The following is a 23,602-nucleotide window of genomic DNA, read 5'->3' as shown; positions in this document are numbered from 1 at the left end:
ATGTTCCCCACCCCCTAACACACGCCCGCAACTGGCCTCTGCCATGAGGAAGATGTGTGCCTATAATCAGGCATTTCTTTACTTTAGGGTTATTTGTCATTTCAGACAGCATGGACTTTTGAGAACAGGCTTAAGTTGGGGAAGGCAGGGTTACATAAACTGTATTCATTGTTAAATATTTGCTTCCAGGGAAGGTGAAAAATGCTTTGTACTTTTTCCTTTGGCTTTTTTCCTTCAAAAGAGCTTGTCATGCAACAACAAAAAGTGGCCAAAGGCAGAGAAAACTCTTCTCTTTTCCATGTTGGTTTGTTTTTATTGTAAGACAAACCTTTCATGTTTTATTGTTATGAAGTTTAAACCTGGCCTAGAGGTGCCAATCTTTAGTGGAAACAGCTGCGGAGTTGGTGTCCCCTGATCAGGTGGGACTTCTTTGAAGCAACATGTTGCCTTTTAAAAGAGAATTGTGCATGTGAGAACTTGAATCTGTAAAACTCATCAGCAGTTCCACCATTGTTTATCTTGTAAGTAACTGAGATAGCTAACTCTAAGTAAAACATTGCAATTAAAAATCATTTTCTGAATTATTTTTTTCTGAAGAGAATAGTCTTATTACTTTTTGTCTTAAAAATATAGAAATGAGGGAAAAATCACCCTTAAGAATTGAAGATACAGCAGCCCAGCTGAACTAAGACCATAGAGCACATTCTTTGATAACTCCTTTTTGCTGGTCTGAACTGTTGATTTTTACTCCATATTTATACTTGCAGATAAATTCCTATAATAGGAGCAAAACTGGGTGGTTGGGCATATATCTGAATTCTAGAGATTAAAGATTTTCTGCTTGATGTTGATTGGTGTGGAAGCATTGCTCATCTTTTTGATTGAGTGGTACTGTTAGCAATGGAGTTGGCATCATTCTTGGTCTACTGCTAGGAAAAGTTGAGCATCAGATAGCTTTTTCTCCTTGGGGGAAAATAGAAGAGACAGGCGTGGAGTCAGAGGGACAAGAAAAATGCTGAAATATTTTCCTTTGGGGCTTTTGATTTTTTGCCAAAAAATTGCCTCCAGATGGAGAAGAGCAAAAGCTCTGATTGTAAGCCATTATGTTTTTACTGGCCTATCTCCCCATTCCATTGCCTGGTTTGGAATCTGTAAGCCAGTACAAATCCTTTACCTCATTTTCTAGTACCAGTTTACTGTCTTACTCATCTTCCAGCTGCAAGGAGTGAGGCAAATCGCCTTAAAATTGAACCTGTACCATTTTATAAGCCAAGCAACAGCAGAATCTTGCCAAGGAATATCAGTATCAATGGCTTCCATGTCCCTGAGGTTCTTGAATCACACCTACCAGGTCGTCTTTTTGTGTCTGTGACTTGTGCGGTAGGATCAGTCTGGGAATGAATCTAACAGGCCCTTTCGGCTTTGTGAAGCTTGTTACTACCCGGGTTGTCTTAGCATTCTGAGCTGTATGGGGAGCACAGTCATGTTTTGGCTGTTATTTCACTGGCAGTGGAAATCTTGACATTCCAATTTCCCTTGAGGGGTAGTAATTGTTTAGGGGTTGAAACTCTAGAGGAATCCAACGTCTGGACATGGCAGATACAGTATCATTGAGTCTGGCAGACTTGAGCCCAGATCACTGTGCCGCAACTAACTAAACAGTATCCTCGGGCAAGTCATTTTCTTCATCTGCGGCTCTTGAGGGATGTCTTTTTCCTCTGCCTAGATATTCTGGCTTGTGTGATAGCGCAGCCTTTAGGAATTGTTCTGGATTACTGCTTTTTATCTTCCTCCAAGTGCCGAGGTGGCAAGGGAGCGCCCTGTTGGCACTATCTCCTGTTTTGGCTGTGATATCCCTCTTTAAGGTTGGTAGGAGACCCCAGGATGCTGGAGGCCACTTGCCAGCAGTGTAGAGAGGGTCGACTCCCTGCCCCACATCCCGCAACTTGTCTAGAGAGGACAGGGAGTCAAGTTTTTATTTCCTGTTGGGCAGGAGAAACAAAGGCATCTGTAAAACCTCTGACAAATAAAGACAGTTAGAAATTAGAAAATTAGTTCTCTACCAAATTATGAAAGAAAATCTGTTTTACGATGTTCACATTTAAGAAATGTTAATGTTACCTTTGTGAAGTTACTGCTATGAGATTTATCATGTCTTTTCTCCCTCTTTGTAGGTACTGGTTTTGGATTAGGAATTGTTTTCTCACTTACCTTCTTTAAAAGTAAGTGTCACTCTGTCTTTTCAACAATGTCGTAGTGTATACATATATGTAGCAGGGACACTTCCAGAGGACACTTTGGAACCCATCAATTTGTGGGTTGCCAACCCATCCATTTATGGGGTTGGGTAGCCCATTATAAAATGAATTAGATAAAGAATGTGGACTTGAAAGAGGTCAAAATGGGTTGGGCATTTCCAGCATTCCCCTGGGCACTGAGGCAGGGTGCCTGTGATCCGAAATATGATAGCATTGCAGAGGCCTGTACTTGATGCCAGTGAGTCATTTGGCCAAGTCTACATGCTCAGATATTTCTAATTAATTGTAATTTTTTTCTAGAGGAATTGAAAATGAGAATCTTGCTGGTAATAGAAACAAGTAGACCAGAAATACACATACTTCTTGGTCAAAAATTCTCCTAAGCAAAGGGCAGGCAATATTCTTTTCATTCTGTGGAAGAACTTCTGAAGTTTGGATACTGAATAGATGCCAGAGGGATCCTTTTGACCTCTTTCCATGAAGACCAGTGGGAAATACTTGACTAGAGAATCATAATTAACACATAGTGCTGATATGAAAGAATCACTTACAGAGTGGCTTATGTAAACCCCATGACTTACTACTATAATTAAAGCATGTAAATATCGGTAAAATGCTTGCATCTTTTTAGAATTCATGCATCTTACTGGCTAAGATATTTGTTAAACTGAGCAGATGATTAGAACTGATATAGAAAAGTTAAAAGATTTATCTACTGTTTCCATATTTTACTACTTTATTTATTTATTTATTTAGAGACGGAGTCTTGCTCTGTTGTCAGGCTAGAATGTGGTGGTGCAATCTCAGCTCACTGCAGCCTCAGCCTCCCAAGTAGCTGGGATTACAGGCACACGCCACCATGCCTGGCTAATTTTTTGTATCTTAGTAGAGACGGGGTTTCACCATGTTGGCTAAGACAGTCTCGATCTCCTGACCTCGTGATCTGCCCGCCTCAGCCTCCCAAAGTGCTGGGATTACAGGCATGAGCCACCACACCCAGCCTTTACTACTTATTTTTCCTCAAACTTATCAGCATAGGCACTTAACAAGTATTTGCTAAACTAATAACTTCACTAATTTACACCTCTTTTTTGAGGCCATTGTGAAACATTGATAAAAATGTATGGTTATGATAGTCATTAGTATGATGCATGTTGAATCCTAAGTACATGTATTTAAGAGGATGGGGAGCTTTATCTTCTCTTAATAGTTCCCTATTGGGATTTTCCCTTTTCTGCTCACTAGGAAGAATGTGGCCATTAGCCTTCGGTTCTGGCATGGGATTAGGAATGGCTTACTCCAACTGTCAGCATGATTTCCAGGCTCCATATCTTCTACACGGAAAATATGTCAAAGTATGTATAGAATATATATTTCTCTTTCCTTCAGAAGAAAAAGATTTCTCCTGAGCCCCTGAAGAATTCTTTAGACTGTATGTAATGAGTAAACCATGTGTGTCATTGTGGCACCACTCCGAGATGCTAATTGCTCTTTGGCCTTCAGTGATGTCATCACTGCTTTGGTGCTAAAGTCTCCCCTGTGCCTTCAGATGCATATGTGTGTTCAGATACATACTCATATGCTAGCTGATTGGAATTAAGGAACCTGCTTGAACATTTATCATCAATGGTAAGGTAGATTGTGTTAACTATCTGTAAGTAGCACTTTTCATTTAAGATCTGAGTGCCCTATAAACATCTCACATATACTTAAGCTAAACCCAAAGACTTACGGGACTCAGCCATGATTCTGCTTTTTATTAATTTGTTTTATTTGTTTGAGATGGAGCCTTGCTTTGTCGCCCAGGTTGGAGTGTAGTGGCACCATCTTGGCTCTCTGCAAACTCTGCCTCCCGGGTTCAAGCAATTCTCCTGCCTCAGCTTCCCAAGTAGCTGGGATTACAGGTGCCTGCCACTACGCCTGGCTAATTTTTGTATTTTAGTAGAGATGGAGCTTCACCGTGTTGGCCAGGCTATGGTTCTGCTTTTTAACTGAAGAAGGCAGTCTCGACTGTAAGTGTCACATGATTCTGCTGAAGTCCTGTCTTCAGATGGAATTTTATTTTTATTTTATTTTATTTTATTTATTTATTTATTTTGGAGGGATGGAGTATCACTCTGCCACCAAGGCTGGAATGCAGTGATGTAATCTTGCTTCACTGCAACCTCGGCCTCCCAGGTTCAAGTGATTCTCCTGCCTCAGCCTCCTGAGTAGCTGAGATTACAGGCACGAGCCACCCACGCCCGGCTAATTTTGGTATTTTTAGTAGAGGCAGGGTTTCACCATGTTGGCCAGGCTGGTCTCGACCTTCTGACCTCAGGTGATCCACCCGCCTTGGCCTCCCAAAGTGCTGGGATTATAGGTGTGAGCCACCACGCGTGGCCTTCAAGTGGATTTTTAATGCTGCACATAAGCTGGAAACTTCCTACCCACACCTCCAAAGGGAAGAGGGTGGCAGGCTTCCTCAGGGCTTCATGTGTAGCAGTCTTCCTTACTCGATGATTAGTTACTATGGGGTTTAAGTGACAGGAACATTGGAGGCTGGTGCCCAAGGACAGAGGTGGCACTTATTTTGTATTTCCAGGGCCTGAAACAAAATAGGCACTCAAATAAATGTAAAATGAATGAACGAAGTAAATTATTCTATTAGAGGTAAGTGCTGATGGCCTCAGGCTTACCAAGGCATAACCTTTGTAGCAGCACAATTCTCAGCGAACAGCTTCACATTCCCTGCATGCACAGAAGCCTCAGCTTTCCAGGTTACTCTTGGGCTAGAATCACTGTGAACAGGGCAGCAGCTGGGCTAGTGGAAAGGGCACAGAAGCCAGGAGACCTGGGTGCAAGCCTGTCACTTGCTTCCTGTGTGATCTTAAGTTGTTTCACTTCTGAGCTTCCATTTTTCCTCCATAAAATGAGGGTAATAATTTCTACCTAGTGGTGTTGTGAGATTTAGACACAAAAATGTTTTTAAGCTGTGAAGTGCTAAATATATAGAAACATTGGTTGTTGTAGATGAGGCCAGCGCAAAAAGGGTGATTGACTTGTCCATTGTTCCACTGTAATAACAAGTAGAGTGGAAAATGTGGTACAAATGCATGTCCTAATTCTAGTCAGGAGCTGTGGCCACAAGGGCCACCAAATCTGAAGTTGTAGTATCCTGCCATGGCCCTGCACCTGCCATTTTAAAACCTGCTCACACCGTCAGCTGCCTGCAGCCAGCCCATGGGTGCTGGAGAGATGGGAGTAGTGGAGCCATCTCTGCGCCAAAGCAAGAGTGAGGTCATCACAGGGACCATGACTGTGCAAGAAGAGGCGCCGCTGCGTGGCACTGAAGCCAGCAGCCGGCCTTTTCCACCGCTCCCTGGCTCCTCACTTTCCTGGCACCAGAGCTGATTGTGGGGAGAAACAAAAGGAGCAGAGAGAGAAGCTTCAGGTCTTTTGCTTAAAACATTTCCATTGTTCCAAACTGCGTTGTCAGGGATAATAGCTCAGGGGTGATTGTATGCATATTATGTATTTAATGACTAGGAGTTCCTGTGGAAAATATTGTTCCATTTTTTTGCATTTGTATGCCCTGCTCCAAAATGGCCTTGTAACTGTATCTGAACTTGAGTCTCTGCCTTGATGTTGTCATCCTCCATTCCCTGAAAAATGGAGAAAAATCCCAACTTGGGCTTATTCAGTGTAGTCCTATTATGATAACTGCCTCTTGAGTGCCTGATCTGCCCCCAAGACCATCCCGGGTGCTTTATCGTTAATAGTCTTTCCCTCTAGACCTGCCAGTGGATTTGTGAGAGATGTTACTATCCTCATTCAGCTGATGAGAAAGCAGACTCTTACCGGGGTTGAGAAACTTGGCAAGGCCATGTAGTTCGTAGGCTGATTAGAACCATGCTCTCCCGCTCCCCTGGGACGCCTTTGACAGGTTTTAGTAATCGTTATCCAGGTCATGATGGTTTGGCCCTGTTCCACTCATTTCCCACTCTTCTTCCTGTAAGATTGGGGCTGGGGGGCACTCTTAGGAACCTGGGTGGGGTGTACCTAGTCCTGTTGTGATACAGTTTTAATGTAAACAGTGTGATCAGGTTTTGGCCTCTGGCTCTTTGGGTCTGACCTGATACAGCAACTAGAGAGGGTTGTCAGAATGCCGTTTTAAGTTTTAAGCTCAGTGTCCTTGCTTTACAGGAGCAGGAGCAGTGACTTTCACCTGAGAACATCCCAGCGGGAGGACAAGAGAAATCATGTTTATTCCTCAGGAATACTGAAGTGCCCTGGAGTAAGCTGCCATTCTTCTGTAACAATGTTATCAGTAATGCTTTAAACTCCAGCACCTGGTTATGTATTTGAAACCAGTCTGTTTCTTGTTTTGTATTTTCTCTCTGGAAGTTGTAAGGAGGTGGTCTTAAATAAATTAAACAAAAATAGGAAGCCCATTGCATGGCCTTTGTTTCTTCACCTGTGGTCTCTGAGCTGGAGGAGGACTGTGTGTGAACTGCCGGCAGCTGTAGCCACCTGCTCACAGCCCCTCTGAGAACCCCCTGAAACCAGTCTTGGGTGTTCCTTCCCACTTGCCCCCTCATGCGTAGTTTTCAGAACTGCTTCCGCCTCGTAATCAGAAGTTGAAGATTGCTGCTGCGTGGCCTGATGGAGACGACTGATGTCTTAAGGCGCCTTTCGTTCTGTGGCAACTCTTCATGTGTTCTCACCTGGGGACCTGGCAGGGCACATCTCAGCTGTGCCTACCGAGAGGCGGTCCCACTGCTGCTGTATTAGCAGGGGAGGAATCCTGGCTGTGTGGATGGCCCACTCCACTGAAGTCAAGTCCTACAGCTTCATAGAGTTTGAGACAGCCCAAGCTTCAGCTCTGGAGGGTGGAGGAAAGCTCATGGCATACCCACCTGGCCGGAGAGGCCCGTTTGGGGTTAACTTTGTCTTCACGTAGCAGCTGAGGTTTGAGGGCAAACCCCTCTGAGTTTGTTCCTGTGGTTTCACTTGAACCAGGGATGCTAGATGCAAAAGTCATATTTTAGCAATTTCTTCAGACGATATACAGAACCCCAGAGCTCAGCCTTTCTTACTTCTTTTTCCTTAACATAGAAGCAAGATAGGCAGAGCCCGATCTCACTTGCCCCTGTATCCTGTAAATGTTGATTGAGCATCTACTGTAAGCTAGACACTCTTGTAAGCAGCAGAGATAAATGGATAAAAAGACACAGGCTTCTGCCTTCAAGGAGCTTAGAGTCTGATGGAAAGACAGACATGCAAACACAACTCTGAAAGAAGTGTTTTAATGGAGAAGAGAGGTGTAGGCAAAGTACTGAAAACAAAGGAGAAGAAGCAACTACGTCTCCTTAGGATGGCCCCACAGGCGATGGAATGCCTGCACTGAGACCCGAAGTTTACTGGGAATCCCAAACAGAAAGAGGGTAGCCTCTGTGTTTGCTCAGGATCATGTAATGCATATTATAGCTGGGAAATTGCAAGTAGTTCAGCATAGCCAGGGTGTGCAGGGGCAGGGAAGAGGCATGGAGGGGAGGCTGGGCAGTAGGGTACAACTCATGTCTGACTCCAGTTCTGGAACATTGATTAGACCTTAGTTCTTACAAGTGCTATAGTGAGTACATTGAGGGTAGCAAATACCCTCCCTCAGCCTCCCCACTCCCTTTTCCAGAAAGGTCTGCTAGGCTTTGCCCTACAAACTGTCCAGGCTTCTCTGCCTTCTGGGCTTGTTTTCCTCTTTGGGTCATCTGAAGTCCAAAGATGGGCTTAGCCCTAGACTGGAAGTCTCAGCCATGGCTTGTCATTACTGCTTGGCTGTTTTTGACTTGGTCTGCTTCATTCTATGATGAAGGCAACCCATGTAATTGAAAGAAAAATAATGTACAACCTGTTTCATCCCGTCCACTTGTTTTCTTCCTATTTGCATTATTTATTTATTTTTGACATGGAGTTTTTGCTCTTGTTGCCCAGGCTGGAGTGCAATGGGGCGATCTTGGCTTACTGCAACCTCCACTTCCTGGGTTCAAGTGGTTCTCCTGCCTCAGCCTCCTGAGTAGCTGGGATTACAGGCATGCGCCACCACACCCAGCTAATTTTTTATTTTTAGTAGAGACGGTGTTTCTCCATGTTGGTCAGGCTGGTCTCAAACTCCCAACCGCAGGTGATCCTCCCACCTCGGCCTCCCAAAGTGTTGGGATTATAGGCGTGAGCCACTGCACCCGGCCTCCTATTTGCTTTAAAAGTATTTTCCTGTCCGGGCGTGGAGGCTCACACCTGTAATCCCAGCACTTTGGGAGGTCGAGGTGGGCGGATCACGAGGTCAAGAGATCGAAACCATCCTGGCCAACATGGTAAAAGCCGTCTCTACTGAAAATATAAAAGTCAACCGGGCATGGTGGCGCACACCAGTAGTCCCAGCTACTCAGAAGGCTGAGGGAGGAGAATCATTTGAACCCGGGAGGCAGAGGTTGCGGTGAGCCGAGATCGCGCCACTGCACTCCAGCCTGGCAACAGAGTGAGAATCTGTCTCAAAAAAAGCATTTTCCTTCCCCAATTTTTCTGTCATTTTCCCATCTTCAGGCAGAGAGAAGAATAACTTGCCCCCTTCCAAAAACAACAAAATGCAAGGTGACCACAAATTCCCTAGACACGTTAGAAAAATAAGGAGTGGAGAGGGACATTGGAATGAAAGTTCTCTATCTCATTAGCTGTTAGGTTTTAGGCATTTATTTGGATGGATCCCTTTGGCATCTTGGAAGCACCACTGAAGTGCTCTGAGAAAGGGGTCAGCTGTCTGAGGGAATAGTTCTGGACAGAGGCCACAGGAAGCACCAGCCAGTCGCTTTAGTTCTAGAGAGCTTTGTATTCCCACCTTGTCGCCCTTAGCAGAGGCTGGCCCAAGGCACACTTGATCTTGTCCCCACTCCCTGCCCCCATCTCAGATCAACCTTCAGAAAGTCCCGGCTTGTTGGCAAGGCACATATTCTGTGTTACTCTTAAGTTTCATTAGAAATTCAAGTCCTCTGGGGCCCTGTTCCCTTGTGGGCGTGTGCAACTGACTTTGTTTCTTGTCTGCCTTTCTGGAACCAAATCCAAGGAAATTCATGGGTTTGGGGAGACCGTGATGGGAACCCAGCGGGGCACAGGATGCTAGGATAAAGCTGTGGCGCCCCAAAAGTGGTCTGCTCTGCCAACATACATAAATACATACAGTCTGAGCTTGACACTGTATAATTTGGCCCAGAACAATATGTATTTTGAGCTCATTTAGGTGAATGACTTTGGCATTCCAAGTACCCACTAGGGGAGCCTTTATCAGGCTGCATTTGCCTTATGCAGAAGTATGCCTTTGTTCTGAGAAATGGCCTCAGAACACACTGTTGAGCTGTCTCCTTTAGTGAGTGTCATCCTCTCATCCATTTCAAAAGATGGCAGATGCCGTCTCGAAGTCCTGCCTGTAAGAAATGCAGGGGTTGGGAATGGAGGAGATGATGATGTAGTTTTTTGCTTTTCGTTTTCCCAAACCTCACTGTTTACATTTTTTAAAAATGTAACCAAGCCATAATTGCATTTTGCTTGTCGTGGTTCGATCTGATTGTATTGTTGAAGGACTATTTTTGAACCTGTCCAAATAAACTCTGCAAAGTATTTCCACAAGGATGTGACTCCATGGCGCTTAGACAGCCTTCATCCTGAATGGTACTGAGACACAAATGGTTTCCTGTTGCGTGCTTTCTAATTACCTAAATGCAAACGGGATGGAAGGGAGAAAGTGGAAATTCTAAGTACCAAAAGGAATGTTACATTTAGAATAATAAGCTCATCTGGAAGCTATCACCACTTTTTTCTTTAAGCGCGCTGCAAGCATCACTTCCCCCTGGACACCAAAGCATGGGATTGGGGTAAAGACAGACCGGGGCAGGAGCAGGGGAGAAACCCCATGTCTAATGAGCGGCCTCTGTGTGGAACAAGAGTGAGAGTCAGTGACAACTGTTCTGCTGTCAAGTGCCTTGACAGAGAGGAACCAAGGGAGAGGCAGGGCTGTAAATGATTTGGAATCAGGGGACTGGATCTAAGTTCCTACTCTACCACTTATTTGCAGGTGACCACGGGGAGTTTCCTTAACCTAAGGGGTTGTTGCAGGCTGGGCACAGTGGATCACACCTGTAACCCCAGCAATTTGGGAGGCTGAGGCAGGTGGATTGCTTGAGCCCAGGAGTTCCAGACCAGCCTGGGCAACATAGCAGGACCCCATCTCTATAAAAAACACAAAAATTAGCCAGGGATGGTGGCATGCACCTGTAGTCCCAGCTACTTGGGAGGCTGAGGAGGGAAGATCACTTGAGCTCAGGAGGTTGAGGCTGCAGTGAGCCATGGTCGTGCCACTACACTTCAGCCTGGGTGACAGAGTGAGACCCTGTCTTAAAAAACAAAAAACCACACACACACGCACGCACGCACACACACACACACACATACACACAGTTATTTACTGAGCACATGGTCTTTGAGCTAGGCTAGGAAGGGAGAAGGGGAAAAGACACTGAAGAAGAAATCTAGGAGCTTCCGCCCAGGTAGGAACATAGAACTATTACTGGGTATTTGCATTCAGGATAATTGGCTTCAATTGTTTGACCCTCACTTAAGAAGTTCAGAGCCAGAAGGTGGAGGTGGAGGAAGATGTCAAGAATTCTTGAAGGAGGTGTGGGCAGGTGATGAATCTTTAACAGGGAAGAAATTGGGGCTAGAAAAAAAGCTCATTATCAACTGTCCATCAAATCATCTTTATTCCTCGTCTATCCAGTTTGAGGTAGGCAGAACATATATCACGAGGCTTACGTTTTACAAGCTTATGATAGAACTGCTATTATCCTCATTTTATGGATGAAGAAACAGATTTTGGAAGGGCAAATTAACGTGCCCAAGGACGAGAAGGTGAGACGATGCAGGTGGAATCTGAACCTTATTCCGGAAGCCAGCCTCTTACCTACTTTCTGTGGTGGTCAAAAGCTGTTTAAAGTGGGGAGGGAGGGTCATTTCAAAAGAAAGCAGTTTGATCCAGTTTAAACCTGATTTGAGCTACTTAAACTAGTTGAAATGGATCAGAGCCAGTTTCATTGAGTTTAAATTAGTAAGAATAAGTTGATCCAATTTGAAGTCAGCTGTATTTGTTTAAAAAAAATTCCTATGTCTATTAATCGGAAACATAATTATCAATCAGAGCTTTGGGTCAGTGTTGCTGATGAGTTTGGCGAAGTCCTTGCAAATGTAATAAAGCATCATGACATTTTATTAATCTATACACTTTTCAATTAGATAATTAGATTTTTCTTCTTTTTTTTTTTTTGAGACAGGGTCTTACTGTGTTGCCCACGTTAGAGTGCAGTGGAGGAATTTTGGCCCACTGCAACCTTGATATCCAAGGGCTCAGGTGATCCTCCCACCTCAGCCTCCTGAGTAGCTGGGACTACAGGTGCACGCCACCATGCCTGGCTAATTTTTGTATTTTTTGTAGAGACGGGGTTTCACCATGTTCCGCAGGCTGGTCTTGAACTCCTGGCTCAAGTGATCCACCTGCCTCCGCCTCCCAAAGTGCTGGGATTACAGGTATGAACAACTGCATCTGGCCCTAAATTTATTTTTTCTTATTACGTGGCATCCTATGAGAAAGAACTTTCCCTTCTCCCTCATTTATTTAGTCATTTATCTATATCAGTATGGACTCATGGATTCTCATTTTATTCAACTGATTACAATCCATTATTATTAATATTTAACTCAAATTGTCTAGATTTGTCCAGTAGGATCTCTTTCAAATGGTATCTGTATCCCTTTGACATATCCATTCCATTCTTTGAACACGAGCTATTGCAGACTCTTCTTGTATTTGCCCCACCCAGCTTTGGAATCAGCAATTTCTCCAAGGAGCCCTGGTTCCATTGAGTGGCGAGTGGTAGTTAGAAACCAAGCTCTCTAGGTGTGCTTGTTGCTGTTGGTGTGCCATTGCTTAGACATACCAAAAGCTTTGTCCACCTCTTCGCCAACGTAGCTAGACAATATGTGTGTTGGCCGGGCGCGGTGGCTCAAGCCTGTAATCCCAGCACTTTGGGAGGCCGAGACGGGCGGATCACGAGGTCAGGAGATCGAGACCATCCTGGCTAACACAGTGAAACCCCGTCTCTACTAAAAAATACAAAAACAAAAACTAGCCGGGTAAGGTGGCGGGCGCCTGTAGTCCCAGCTACTCGGGAGGCTGAGGCAGGAGAATGGCGTAAACCCGGGAGGCGGAGCTTGCAGTGAGCTGAGATCAAGCCACTGTACTCCAGCCCGGGCGACAGAGCGAGACTCCGTCTCAAAAAAAAAAAAAAAAAAGGGAAAATATGTGTGTCTATGTGTGTGTGTGTATGTGACCTTGAGTTCATGCTATCTTAAGTCAAAAACCTAGGATTTAGTCTAGCCTTCCTGCCATCCATATTTGTAACTCCCTTATCTAATATAGTGAGAAATGTGGCTCTAGGGATTTGATTTTGAAGGAGCAGTATCTATAAATTAGGTCTAGTTGGCTTCTGTGTGTGTGTATATGAGTATAAATGTGCTGTGATTCCCTCTCCAGTCTCTCCATCTTTGTCTGTCTGCACACGTACATGTCTTTCAGTTTCCATTGCTCTTTGTCCTCTAGCTTTTCTGCTGTCTGTATCTCTGATTGTGATCAAGACCTAGAGTATTTTTTTATTTTTATTTTTATTTTTTGAGACACAGTCTTCTCCCTGTCATCTAGGCTGGAGTGCAGTGGTGTGATCTCAGCTCACTGCAACCTCCGCCTCCCGGGTTCAAGCTATTCTCCTGTCTCAGCCTGCCGAGTAGCTGGAATTACAGGAGCCCGCCACCACATCTGGCTAATTTTTGTATTTTTAGTAGAAACGGGGTTTTGCCATGTTGGCCAGCCTGGTCTCGAACTCCCAACCTCAGGTAATCCGCCCGCCTAGGCCTCCCGAAGTGCTGGAATTACAGGCGTGAGCCACCTCGCCCAGCCTAGAGTACATTTTTATTATAATAGTTATGGAATAGTTTTATTCTTACTGTTTTTCAGTGAGGTAGTTGAGTTTAATGTTTTTTATATTTTTATTTTTTATTAGTTATTATAAGTAATGTTTGCTGTAGTTTTAAAGCTCTTAAATTAACTTGCTTTTTAAGTGAGTGGCTCTGACTGACTGATCCTTCCATGGGTCAGTGACTTTGAATCAGAAGAAAGGCTTCCCCAAATTCTTACTATAGAGCATCCACTGTTCTCATCGGAGCTTCCCTGGGTCACTGTGTAATCATGAGAAAGTCACTTGATCTCTCTGGGCCTCATTGTAAGATAGTTGTAATGATCCCTGTCCCTTCCTGCCACATGGTCCAGATGTGAGGTCAGGCAGACTGTTACTGAGGAGAGAAGGAAAATAACCAGATAAAGAGTTCGTTTTTTAATATAATCAATTATATAACAAATTATGATGCAAAGAATCATCTGTCTACATGGGAGTATATCCATTATAATATCACACGATAGACTCTTCATACCACAGAAATTAGACTCGCCACTGTTTCAGACGCGACTTCCTCGTCTCCCCATGGAAGCAGACTTCATGGATAAAACCCAAATCCTATCTGGTTATAGAAGTCCTCCTGTCAAGGAATAGAAAGATGATTGTAGATCTTCTCTTCATCAATTTGGATACCTCTCTTGAAGATTAGGAGCTAAAGTCACAGAAGGTAATGCTAGAATTTGTCAGTCAGGAGCCACATCTATTAGGGTTTCCTGAATCCTCCCCCTTGGCCCCCAAAACCAACCATAAAACTTCTTTCTGGTCTGGACCTGTTATCTGTAAAGCCTCAGTTTGGTTGAGGATGTGGAGCCTTGGGAATTTCTTTGACCTCTCCAGAATCTCTGCAAGTCTTCCAAATGGACTCCCGGCTTTCCATCTCTCCCTCTCCTACCAGTCTTAACAATATTTTATGCATGTTGTTTTCTGCTCAGAAATTTTCAGTGGCTCTCCAATAGGCACAGAATATAGGTCCCAATTTCTTAGCCTAGACTTCAAAGCCACTTAACTCCTATCTCCACCTCATCCCATGTGGAGCAGGATAGGGGCTAAGAGCAGGGGCTCTGGAATCAGACCTGTGGGGTTTGAATTCCAATTCTTCCACTTACTAGCTGTGGGGCCTTGGAAGTTGTTTACTCTGTCCATGCCTCAGTTTCCTCATCCACAAATGGGAAAAATAATAATACCTACCTCAAAAGGTTATTACCTGCATGAGAATTAATTAATATATGAAAAGCCCCTTCATCAGTACCTGATACATAGTAATGTTAGACCATTGCTCTCCCGACGCACCCTTTTTAATCTAGTCTCCACATGGCAGCCAGTGTTAAACATAAATTGGGTTATATAATTTCTCTGCTCAGAATTCCCCAATGGCTTCTCATCCCATTTGGAGAAAAAGTCAAAGTCGATACAGTGGACTGTAGGACTCTACAAGACCTGGCCCTCTTCGTACGTCTCTGACCTTGACTCCCACCCACCCTTCCCTTTCTTTTCTTTCTCTCTCTCTCTCTCTCTCTTTTGTTTTGAGACAGAGTCTCGCTCTGTCGCCAGGCTGGAGTGCAGTGGTGAGATCTCGCCTCACTGCAACCTCCAACTCCCTGGTTCAAACAATTCTCTTGCCTCCCAGGCTGGAGTGCAGTGGTGAGATCTTGCCTCACTGCAGCCTCCGACTCCCTGGTTCAAACAATTCTCTTGCCTCAGTCTCCTGAGTAGCTGGGACTACAGGCATGTGCCACCATGCCCAGATAATTTTTGTATTTTTTTTTCCAGTAAAGATGGGGTTTCACCATGTTGGCCAGGATGGTCTCGATTTCTTGTCCTCATGATCCCCCTGCCTCAGCCTCCCAAAATGTTGGGATTACAGGCTTGAGCCACCAAGTCCGGCCTGTGGTTGCTCTTCTCTACATAGACCGCTCTTCCCCTAGAGACCCATGCAATCTGCTCCGTTATCTCCTTCAAGCCTTGGCTCAAATGTCACCTTTGCCGGGCATGGTGGCACCTGCCTGTAATCCTAGCACTTTCGGAGGCTGAGGTGGGAGGATCACTTGAGCCCAGGAGTTTGAGGGCAGCCTGGGCAACACAGGCAGAGATCCTGTCACTACCAAAAATACAGAAATTAGCTGGGTGTGGTGGCGTGTGCTGTAATCTCAGCTACTCAGGAGGCCAAGATGGGAAGATCAGTTGAGTCCAGGAGGTCAAGACCAGCCTGGGCAACATGGCAAAACCCCATCTCTACAAAACATACAAAAATTAGCCACACGTGGTGGCATGCACCTGTAGTTCCAGCTACTGAGTATGGGGTCCAGAGAGGTTGAGATGGGAAGATCGCTTGGGTTGCAATGAGCCAAGATTGCACCACTGCACTCCAGCCTGGGCAACAAAGTGAGATCCTGTCTCAAAAAAAAAAAATGTTGCCTCCTCAGGGAGATCTTCCCTGAACACTCCAGTTTTTGTAACCCTCCCCCTGTCTCGACACACACAGACTCTAACTCCCTTTCCTGCTTTCTTTTTCTCTATGGCATTATATTTACCTACCTATTTTGTCGGTTGTCTGTCTTCTCCCACTAGAATGTAAACTCCCTGAAGCCAGAGAATTTCATTGTTTTTTTCCACTGCTGTATCCTTAGCATCTACACAGAGCCTGGTACGTGGTAGGCACTCAATAACCATTTGCTGAGTAACTGAATATTAGTATATTAACTATTTCAATCAAACTACTTATTGATTTATGAAACATCCCTTACCAAGGGGTGACAAATGCATTCAAACAAGGAAGTTCCTTTTTTTTTTTTTTGTATTTTTGTATTGTTAGTAAAGACAGGGTTTCACCATGTTGGCCAGGCTGGTCTTGAACTCCTGACTTCAAGTGATCTGCCCGCCTTGGACTCCCAAAGTGCTGGGATTACAGATGTAAGCCACTGTGCCTGGCCCAGCAAGCCTTCTGTAGCCAGCCCCCTGGGAGTTCTTCCTTCTCTGAGCCCCCATGGCCCTCATGCCTGGGCACCCTCCGTGGCAATAAGCCTTCCCTTTGCTGATTCATATGCCAGTCCTTTTCCCTTAGAGGGCAGCTCGCATGCCTTATCCTATCTGAAATACCTTGCACTATACTGGACACTTAGCAAGTAGTCTAAAAAACACTGTTGCTTTAGTCAAAAATTTTTATGATGCAAGTAACACTCCTTCAAGTCAGCTTGAGATCGTGAGATCCTGGAGAAATTCATAGAATCCAAGGTAAAGGAGAACATTGAGGATGCACTGGCAAGAACCAAGCCCTCATCAGCTCCTTCAGCAGCCAGAGTTCTCGAGAATTCTACCCTTAGGGGTTGCAGTTCTCCTACATGGGCAGTATGCCTCTCAGTTCAGAAAGATAGTTTGATAGGCTAAGCCTGGGTCAGGCGTCCTCTCTGTTCCAGTCCCCTTTGTCCAGGAAGGCAGGTTCGTGGAGAACAAGCATGGCTGCTGGGTGGCCTGTGTGTATCTGTGTGTATCTGTGCATGTGGTTGGAGACCGGCTCTCTAGTAGAACGGCTGGGCAGATAGAGAGATTCTTTTGTGCCTTCTTTTTCTCCGACTCCCATGTTCCTAAAAAGTTGATTTTTTTCAATGAATGTATCTGGAGCACAAAAATCTCAAGAAAAAATACTGCTATAGAAGAGGATAAACCTATCAAGTCCGCTACAGAATAGAAAAACCTATTAAAATTTTCGTATCTGTGGCATATTAAACACTCACAGAAGGGCCCACTCTTGGCCAGGTGCGGTGGCTCATGCCTTTATCCCAACACTTTGGGAGGCTGAGGTGGGCAGATCACCTAAGATTAGGAGTTCCAGACCAGCCTGGCCAACATGGTGAAACCCCGTCTCTACTAACAATACAAAAATTAGCCGGGTGTGGTGGTGGGCACCTGTAATCTCAGCTACTCAGGAGGTTGAGGCATGAGAATGGCTTGAACCTGGGAGGTGGGAGGTTGCAGTGAGCTGAGATCGCACCACTGCATTCCAGCCTAGGTGAAAGAGTGCGACTCTGCCAAAAAAAAAAAAGCTGGGGAGGGCCACTCTTGAGGAGGGAGAAAAATTCTTCTCCCACTCACTGTGGATATGTGTGGGCTGCGGGCAGCTGAGAAATGGAAGGAACAAAATAGGGGGAAAAAACCCTGGAGCCATGACATTGTAATAGAATTGATTTGCCGAGGCCAGGCACGATGACTCACACCTGTGATCCCAGCACTTTGGGAAGCCAAGACGGGTGGATCACAAGGTCCAGGAGTTCGAGACCAGCCTGGCCAACATGGGGAAACCCTGTCTCTACTAAAAATACGAAAGTTAGCGGGGCGTGGTGCACGCACCTGTAATTCCAGCTACTCAGGAGGCTGAGGGAGGAGAATCGCTTGAACCTGGGAGGTGGAGGTTGCAGTGAGAAGAGATTGCGCCATTGCACTCCAGCCTGGGCAAAAAGAGCAAAACTCCATCTTGAAAAAAAGAAGAAAAAAAAAAAAAGAATTGATTTACCTAACTTCTAGCCCTATGTATTGATTCAGAAGAGAACCTAGGGCTGCCCATCACCGTGGCAGCCTTGTTCACCATATTTACCGTGGGGGCCAGGGTGCTGGCAATGGCTTTGTGGAGGACCTGCAGGTGCCAGGCCCTTTCCTGTGAGTCCCGTCCCAGTGATGTCACACGGAGAATGTGTCTGTTACTGTGGGGTCAGACAACCACAGCGGAAGGAAACTGAATTCAGCTCGGCAGCGTGTGGAGAGTCACGGGAAAGAAGAAAACAAACGAGTGAGGAGTGAGGTGCCTTGATTTCCCTTCTTGATTCTTGCTCTCCCACCCTACCTACAAATAGTACTTTATTATTTTATTTTGTTTGTTTATTTATTTATCGAGATAGGTTCTTTCTCTGTCACCCAGGCTGGAGTGCAGTGGTAAGATCATAGCTCACTGCAGCCTCTAACTCCTGGGCTCAAGAGATCCTCCAACCTCAGCCTCCCAAGTAGCTGGGACTACAGGCACATGCCGCCACACCTGGCTAATTTTTATTTTTTATTTTTTTTTAGAGACAGGGTCTTGCTATGTTGTCCAGGCTGGTCTTGAACTCTTGGATTCAAGTGATCCTCCTGCTTCGACCTCCTAAAGTGCTGGAATTATAGGCATGAGCCACTGTACCTGGCCCTACAAAGAACATTTTACATTTTTCCATGGGACCAAGGACCCGTGGAGTCCTTGGGGCCTCATTCCTGCTCTCCCGTCCAGGCCAAGATCCTCTGCAATCCTTGAGAGGACAGGCTCCGTACTGTGGAACCCACAGTGCGTGGCCACCTGCTCCTTCTGGGTCTTCTGAGTCCAAGATGGGGCCTGAGGCTTCCTGACCCCACCAACAGGGAGGAAGAGGCTAGAGGACACAGCCCAGCTGAATGGGCTCCAAGTCAGAACACCTGTTTCTCGTCCTGGATCTTCTGCTGACTTGCTGAGTGGATTTGGGCAAATCCTTTTTTCCTTTATGAGAAAGGATAATATAGCTAGGCTCGGTGGCTCTTACCTGTAATCTCAGCACTTTGGGTGGCCAAGGTGGGCAGATTGCCTGAGGTCAGGAGTTTGAGACCAGCTTGGCCAACATGGCAAAACCCTGTCTCTACTAAAAATACAAAAATTAGCCAGGCGTGGTGGCACATGCCTGCAGTCCCAGCTATTCAGGAGACTGAGGCAGGAGGATCGCATAAGCCTGGGAGGTGGAGGTTGCGGTGGGCAGAGATGGCGCCACTGCACTCCAACCTGGGCAACAGAGTGGGACTTCACCTCAAACAAACAAACAAACAAATAAACAACCCACCATAGTAACTACCACTTCCTGAGAGCCAAGCGTGTGCCGGCTCTGTGCCTCATAGTCAGGTCTCTCAGGGAATTCTAGGTGATCCTGCAGATGGGTCCTATTACAATTCCTGTTTTCCAGATGAAGAAACTGAGGCTCAAGAGGTGCATTACTGGAGTAAGGTGAGAAGGCTTTGTGCTGAATCCTGGATTTGATCCAGGGCATCTGACTCCAGCGCCTTTCCTGAGCTATATATATATGAAACCTCCCTGAAATAGCTTTCATTTTATGGAGCACATGCTATTTTCCAGGAACTGTGCCGAGCACTTTGCATCCATTTATCTTCTCGAATCCTGGCTCCATTTCATTATAATCTCACCTTAAGTGTCATCTCTTTGCGATGTTTTCTGAGGTTTCTCAGTGAGTTCGTACTTCCCCCACCACATCGCCCACTCTGGCTTTAGTTTCTTCATAATACTTTTTCTCCTTTTTTTCTTTTTCTGGAGACAGAGTCTTGCTCTGTCACCCAGGCTGGAGTACAATGGTGCGATCTCAGCTCACTGCAGCCTCTGCCTCCCAGGTAGCTGGGATACAGACACGTGCCACCATGCCCAGCTAATTTTTATATTTTTAGTAGAGATGGGGTTTCACCGTGTTGGCCAGGCAGGTCTTGAACTCCTGACCTCAGGTGATTCACCTGCCTCAGCCTCCCAAAGTGCTGAGATTATAGGTGTGAGCCCCCATGCCCGGCCTCTCCTTTTTTTTCTTTTAAATAAATATTATTATCATGATTATTTTTCAAGACAGAATCTCACTCCATCGCCCAGGATGGAGTGCACTGGCATGATCTCGGTTCACTGCAACCTCTGCCTCCCAGGTTCAAGCAATTCTCCTGCCTTAGCCTCTCAAGTAACTGGGATTACAGGCACGTACCACCACGCCAGGCTAATTTTTGTCTTTTTAGTAGAGACGGGTTTCACCATGTTGGCCAGGCTGGTCTTGAACTCCTGACCTCAAATGATCCACCCACTCAGCCTCCTAAATGCTGGGATTACAGGAGTGAGCCATTGCACCTGGCTCTTTTCAATAAATATTAAACAACTGAACTTGGAACCTTCAGAACACATTGGTTATGTGAGATCCACTCATCTGTTTATCTGTTGCACAATCTGCCTGGGTGTGGCAGAACATAAGCTCCTTGGAGGCTGGGACCTTATTGGTCTAGTCTATTGTTGTGTCTCAACACCTCTGTGTGTGTCTGGCACATAATAGGCACAATAAATATTTGTTGGATAAATGAATGACTCCAGACAACAAATCTATGGAGTACATAACACTACTAACTGCATTTTACAGATAAGGAAACCAAGGCCCAGGTGTGAAACAACTAGCACGGAGTCAAATGGCGATGCAGCAAAAATGTAAACCCTGAGCCTCCCCTGATGAGTCCGAATGGCTCCTCCTAGCTCCAAACCTGAAGTGTGAACACTCTTATCTTTATCGTAAAAAGAGAGGGACTGTGTACCAACCCTCTGTTCAGTGGGCTGGACTGGGAAGGCAGGCCTTTTGCTTGTTTTCATTCTATTTCTCCACCGAGAGTGCAGAGGTTTGGACCCCCGTTGAGGCCAGACTGACAGGATTAGAGGAAACAGCTGGGCTGAGTCCGTGCCCTGCAGGAGGGAGCTCACATTCCCGGACTCTGGGAGAGAGCAGCTCCCCACAGCTCAGTCACATTCCAGGTCGGTCATTTTCCTGAGCCCAGATGTTTGCTAATGAGCTGGGGAGAGGGGCTTTCAGCCCTGAGCCCCAGTTCTGGGCCCCACATTACCTCGGCCCCAAGAGGCTGGCCCAGGGCCAGGAGGCTCTGGCCTCAGGCCCATGCCCTGTGCCAGCCAGGCCTGTAGGGGCAGCTGGAACACCATTGCCAACCAGGTGCATCTGCTCAAGCTGGGAGACTCTGACGTGACAGGTTCTGCCTTTCCCGTTGGGGCCCCTGGATCCGGTCACCAGTGCAGCATCCCTGCTGCAGCCTGATGGGGAGGAGCACTGAGGCAGCGGAGAGGGTGGAGAGGGTGTGGTGGGCACGGAAGCATGGACTTTGGTGTTGACAGGTCTGGGCTCAAGTCCAGGCTTTGTCAATTACTAGCAATGTGGTTTTGAGCAGGTAATGACACTTTTTGGTGTCTCGATTTTTCTCACCTATAAAACGGGAACAATGATGGGACTGTGGTAAGGATTAGAGATGAAGCAGAGTGGCCAGCGTAATAATGCCTGGCACAAAATGGGTAGACACTACTACCAAATTACTTCCCAGGCCCCCTGCCCACACTGTAGCTTTCCAATAGTTATCAGTCATCACCAGACGATGGTGACTCAACTCCAAACCCTTTGTCCCTGATTAGGGGGTTGGTGTTGTTCTTGAACCTCCCCGTGTTTGAGAGACAGTGGGCTTCCCTGTCAAAGGTGCTGGCTGGAAGTTGTGGCTTCTACTCCTGGCTCTATGTGTGATCTGACCAGCTCATCAGGCTCCACAATGAGCTTTCTGCAATGTGGGAGTGGATTCTCACAAAACGTAGAACTCCACTTTCCACCGTGCTCAGGGTCTGCATGAAAGATGGTGGTGGTAAGCTTTGGTTGCAAAATGGTAAATATTTCCTGAGTGTCTAGTGTGTAAAGTACTGGGCATGAGCCACGGTGCCCAGTACTTTTAAAATAGAGACAATACTTACCTCATAGGTTTATTGTGAGAGTGGCAACAGCTTGCAATGGGATGAGGCACGTGGTAAGGTGCTCAATATGTGTGAACTATTATAACGGTCACAGTTACCATTAAGGTGAGACCTATCTGTGCTACATCAAACGGGGATAATAATTATTTTATTCGCTGGGTGTGGTGACTCACGCCTGTAATCCCAACACTTTGGGAGGCCGAGGCGGGTGGATCACTTGAGGCCAGGAGTTCGAGACCAGCCTGGGCAACATGGCAAAACCCCATCTCTACTAAAAATACAAAAACTAGCCGGGCGTGGTGGTGGGCACCTGGAATCCCAGCTACTCGGGAGGCTGAGAATTGCTGTAACCCAGGAGGCAGAGGTTGCAGTAAGTGGAGATCTCACCATTGCATTTCAGTCAGGGCAACAACAACAAAACTCCGTCTCAAAATAATAATATTAATAATAATTCATTCAATCAAATACATTGTACATCTCACCTGGCCTGCCCATAAGCAATGAAGACACTGAAATAAACACATGATTCCTGCCCTCAAGGTCTAATGGAGGAAAGAGATGTACACAGCTATTCTAGAGGGAAACTGACATGAACAGAAGTTCTCATCCAGTGCTCCAGGATCACACTGGAGGAGGGAGATGCTCCCAGAGGGTCTTGGGAAGGCTTTCCAATCTGGTGCTGTTAGAATATTTGCCAGAGACGAAAGGAGGGGAAGGGAATTCCTGGTAGAGGGAAGGGCGCAGGAAACAGCTAGCAGGCACAGATGCAGGCTGGGTGTGGAGGGTGCGGGTAGGCTGGAGTACACCAGGGAGTTTCCAGCAGGCCACTAGGAGCCACCCAGGATGCTCAGCAACCTCATGAGTCAGACGAGCAGGGCTGCGTCTATCTGGAAGTTTCCAGCCAAGCTAGGTAAAACACATGGACACAGGTAACTATGCTGTAAAGCAAAATCCCCAAGTCCTACAATCGTGTCCCAGTGGTGTCCCTGGGCCACCACTTTCCAGGAGCAAAGTTATTTTCTTACCCCGTTGTTAAGCACACAGAGAAGGCACGGCCGCAATCCACCCAAGTGCCCACTGATTAGATAGGAACCCCCGAGGTGAGGCTGGAAGCTGGGGCCAGGCGCTCCACTCTTCCCAGGAGTCAGAGAAGTGAGTTCATTTGCTGGCGTTCTAGTTCCTAATAGTCCCTGGGGCTTTTCGGGATGCTTACGCCAAGTGTGTGGGGCCGAGAGCAACGCTAGGATAACACTGGGCAAGGTTGAGTGACCCAGGTTACCAACAGCACGGACTTGAACCGGGTCGCATACCGGAGCGGGCGGGATGGGGTGCACCGCAGAACCGCAGAGTGAGGAGGGACTCCTGGTGCCGGGACGCGGCGGGCTGGGGCGCCCCATTCTTGGGGCAAGTCTGCAATGCCCGGTGCCCACAAAAGGGACATATCCATCTTTGTCACCCCGAGGCCTGGCACGGCCTGACGGCCCAGGCTCGAGAAAAGTCGGGCGGAGAGAGTGGAAGCGCAGAGAAACCCGGGGAGGGCGCTTTAGAACGGACCAGGGCGCCCGGCTGCGCTGCCCTGCTTCTCGGGCGCCGGCCAGGCGTCCCGGTCGCCCCACCACGCCGTCGGAGCGCGCCGAAGCCCAGCCCGGGGCTGGCGGGCCGGGAGAGGGCCCGGGGCCCCGGCCGCTGCGGCGCCCCCTCCTGCGCACCCGGAGGGAGAG

General features: G+C 46.6%; 1 protein-coding gene across 1 annotated transcript in view; it reads left to right on the top strand.

Annotated features, from left to right (window-relative positions):
• MICOS10 (mitochondrial contact site and cristae organizing system subunit 10) overlaps nt 1–6,691 on the top strand; it is a 32,575-nt gene extending 25,884 nt beyond the window's left edge. Inside the window, exons 2-4 of the mRNA XM_023219797.1 lie at nt 2,175–2,222; nt 3,504–3,613; nt 6,444–6,691. Coding sequence (XP_023075565.1) covers nt 2,175–2,222; nt 3,504–3,613; nt 6,444–6,458 — 173 coding nt within the window. The 3' untranslated portion in view covers nt 6,459–6,691. The remainder of the gene's footprint in view (nt 1–2,174; nt 2,223–3,503; nt 3,614–6,443) is intronic.
• The last annotated feature ends 16,911 nt before the right edge of the window (nt 6,692–23,602 follow it).

The sequence above is a fragment of the Piliocolobus tephrosceles genome, chromosome 1 (genome assembly GCF_002776525.5).
Source record: "Piliocolobus tephrosceles isolate RC106 chromosome 1, ASM277652v3, whole genome shotgun sequence".
Classification (NCBI taxonomy): domain Eukaryota; kingdom Metazoa; phylum Chordata; class Mammalia; order Primates; family Cercopithecidae; genus Piliocolobus; species Piliocolobus tephrosceles.
This window is presented reverse-complemented; position numbering and strand designations above follow the sequence as displayed.